Here is a 3,791-nt window from a genome sequence, read left to right as displayed (position 1 = left end):
TGATGCGAGTGTTTTAATTTGTTAGTGAACATGCTTAGATGTGTACTTTGAATTTTAATAATACATATAAAAAACTGTCTAATTTATTTGTAGATTTTAGCTTGCATCCAGTATTCTTGTGCATTGGACGTGATTCATGACACATGTTTGAAAATAATAACGTATTGGTCTCATATTTTGTCTTAAAGCTAGGAACACAACTTTAAGTGCCGAAACTGGTTAGTCATTAGATAAATCGTGGAAATGAAATATTCTCAAGATGGACTTGGATTTCACAAAAAAATTTATGACGCTATCTAGCATCCCCACTGTATTTCAAAGATTTTATTTTGAAGGGGGTTCCTTCCCAGTTCCCATGTTTCATGGGGCAAAAGGTATAAGGTATAAGGTAACCCACCTAGAGCTGCCTAACGAAGTGTTTGATTCTTGTGCATTTTAGGACAGTAATACAATATTTAGTCATTTGTAATTTGATTCCTAGTGTTTCAAAACTACCAATTAAATCCTTACAACTAATAAGGGAAAATGATCCAGTTTTTACTGCACGCGTCTCCAGATACAATCACTCAAATGTGTCATGTAATTAGGCACCCGTATAGTAATAGTCAAAAAGGAAAATCACATTATCCGTTGGAAAAGATCAAACACAAACAACAAAGACTCTCAAGTTTATGAAGCTAGGGAGAACAACACATAACAACAAAAAAAAACATAAAAGGGCAGATTATCAAATATACAAACAAGCATGAGGCCATGGGAAATATGGAATTGTATTCTCATTGTTCTTGTTGCTGATGCTGGTCCTGCTGCTGTTGCTGTTGCTCCTGCAGCTCTTGCAGTTGCTGTGGCGGCTGCTCACCTTGCCAAACCCAAACAATATCCTTGAGAGCAGGTCTTATTTTTTCTGTAAATACTTGCTGATATTCTAAGGTATCCCCATTTGCTTTCTTCACTTCCACCAAATGAAGAGATGGAGTGACCTCAAAGATCTCTGCATCAATGGACAAGATCCCATTCCTACCTTCCTTCAGTCCCTCCAATTTCAACAAACCTGCCTCCTTCTTCATCACTTTCATCTTTAGTCGCTTACCAATTTCTTCCAGCTTAGAGATAATGACCAAAGCAGGCTTGCTGGAAGCAAATCTTGCTTCTTTCCTTCGAGAATCTTCCTCAAATAAACCAGACAGATCAAACCCGGCAGAAAGGGAAATAATATCAAAAGCATTCAAGCTTGGAGGTTTAGCTGACTCTTGCTTTGAATCACTAGCCATACTGCTACTCTCACAGGGAACAGAAGCATCCATAACAGGACTCACATCCTTGCTTTTCCTTTCAGGTGAAGTACGTTTAGAGCTCAATCCTTTTCGGAACCAAGAACTTTCCCTAATCTTGGCCATGGAAGCCCTAGTGTTGGGGTTTGGGTCCAACATTTTGGACAGCAGCCTGCGCACTTCTGGGGGGAACCAATTAGGGCACCTATATTCTGCTTTGCCAATCTTTCTATACATCTCCATCAAATTTGAGTCATGGAATGGGAGATAACCTGCCAACAAGACATACAAAACCACCCCACAAGACCATATATCAGCTTTGGCCCCATCGTAGCCTTTCCTGTTAATGACTTCGGGAGCAACATATGCAGGAGTGCCACAAGTGGTATGGAGTAGCCCATCTTGGCGCTTTGATTCAGCGAGGGCACTTAACCCAAAATCAGAGACCTTTAGATTGTCATTCTCATCTAGTAATAGATTCTCAGGCTTTATATCCCGGTGATAAACACCTCGACTGTGACAGAAATCAACTGCATTGATCAGCTGCTGAAAATATTTCCGTGCAACATCCTCCTTCAGCTTTCCTTTAGACACCTTATTAAATAGCTCACCACCTTTAGCATATTCCACAACAAAGTAAATCTTAGTCTTGGTGGCCATGACCTCATAGAGATGTATAATGTTAGGGTGTTTAACCAGTCTCATAACAGATATTTCTCGTTTGATCTGATCAATGAGCGCAACCTTCATAATCTTTTCTTTGTCTATTACCTTAATGGCCACACTTTGATTTGTTCCTATACTCCTTGCATAATAAACCTTGGCAAAGGTTCCTTGGCCTAGTAATCTCCCTAATTCATATCTTTTCAACAGCACATTCGATGAATTTTCCATTCCAAGCTTCAACACCTAATACGCTAATACACAAAAACTCAACCCTACTCCTGCTAACACAACTTATTTAATTTACAGTGCAGGAGTTATAAACAGTATAAGCACTCAACCATCTTCAGAAAGATTATCAACAGTCATTCTGCAACGACAAGTAGGCCCCTCGGTCTTTTTGGAACCAAGAGCAGATGGACTCTTATTTATAATTCCAGTCTCATCACGAATAAAGAAGGATAGCTCTATCAAAGAGTCAATATCCTTGGCTTTGGAAACAGAATCCTGAACAGTCAGGCACATCTTTCAGCATTCCCTGGGTTCTTCGTTCTCTCTTTCAGCAAAAGATCCAACTAGAGAATGCTGAAAGTGTGCCCGATTGGAAATTCAAAATCAATAAAATTGGAAACCTGAAAACAGAAACAGGAACAACCTTCAAAACTCTTTAAAATGAAGAGAAATAATACCATACTAATTCCAGAATATTCTAAGTACTGCAAATTAATCATACTAAAATTACATGCCAAATTTCACACTTTCACAAATTTTCAACAATCTGGTATATAACATAATCAAATTTCTTCCAAATCCAATACAACAACAATAACAAGAACATTACAACAAGATATAAAGACAACCATGATTAAATTTCAATGCCCTATTGCTCAAACGATGCCTCTAACACTCTCAGAAAGTAAAAGGTTACTTTTCAAAATTCGTGCTTTAATTAGTGAAATTCACACAGCTAGCTTTGAAACGAGAATCATATTAAACCTAAAACAAATATATTCTTAAATATGATTTCCAAACAACGGCTGTGTCAAAAATTAAATATGTTTTTTTTTTTTTTAAGGAATTTCCGATGAAACAATAAAAGGAAAATCGAAATTTCCCGATGAAAATTGAAGACTGTTAATGTAAAAGAAAATCATGGATCAAGAATGGCAATACAAAATAATAAAAAAAATTATTATCAATGAGCATGAAAATGATCATTCACACAAAGACCCAGATGGAATAAAAAAGCGAAATTGAATAACATGGAAGAAAACAGAAACAAAATTTAATTTTTTCAGAACAACGAAATGAAAAACCAAAAAAAGAAAAAAAAAAAAACAGACCTTTAGACCTTTGGTTCTGCGAAGAGGCTCCTGGGGCTGAGGCTGGGGACACCCAATTCTCAAAATTTAGGAGATTTTTATTTTTATTACTACAATTTTTACTTTCAGTTGAAGGCAAAATCTAAGTCCTTGGACAAAAAATCTACGTAAATAAATAAAGCTGATAGGTCATACTCATAGGTTAAGGTTGTAGCATGTGGACCCCACTTTGTTTTTTGTTTTTGTTTTTTGAAAACAAAGTTAGCAATATCAAAAGTAGCTCAGAGGGTGTTTGGTGGGAGTTGTTTTGAGTTATATTTTGTGCTGTGGACCGATGGTTGATAGACACCTGATAAGATTGGTAAGTCTCTGAGCATGACCGTTTGATGCTCGACGCGTAGTATATACCTTTTATAGGTTTTAAAAAACGCTTAGCCATCTTTGATTTTAACACCAGGGCTGTCATCCTGTGTTCGTGCGCCTATGGTGTGGGCGGCATTTTCATATAGAGGTCCGGCTATACATTAACGTCTAT

General features: G+C 37.1%; 1 protein-coding gene across 1 annotated transcript; it reads right to left on the bottom strand.

Annotated features, from left to right (window-relative positions):
- Positions 1–575: 575 nt before the first annotated feature.
- LOC136069549 (CBL-interacting serine/threonine-protein kinase 10-like) lies at positions 576–3,423 on the bottom strand. The gene is made up of 2 exons (XM_065778236.1): positions 3,278–3,423; positions 576–2,566 (listed from the first exon to the last, which is right to left on the bottom strand). Exon 2 carries the CDS (start codon positions 2,163–2,165, stop codon positions 777–779), a length of 1,389 nt encoding a protein of 462 aa, XP_065634308.1. The 5' UTR covers positions 2,166–2,566; positions 3,278–3,423; the 3' UTR covers positions 576–776.
- Between the last annotated feature and the right edge of the window lie 368 nt (positions 3,424–3,791).

Source organism: Quercus suber, unplaced genomic scaffold (assembly GCF_002906115.3).
Source record: "Quercus suber isolate HL8 unplaced genomic scaffold, Cork oak 2.0 scaffold_176, whole genome shotgun sequence".
NCBI classification, from domain to species: Eukaryota; Viridiplantae; Streptophyta; class Magnoliopsida; order Fagales; family Fagaceae; genus Quercus; species Quercus suber.
The sequence above is the reverse complement of the archived record's forward strand: the minus strand, read 5'-3'. Positions and strand labels throughout refer to the sequence as shown.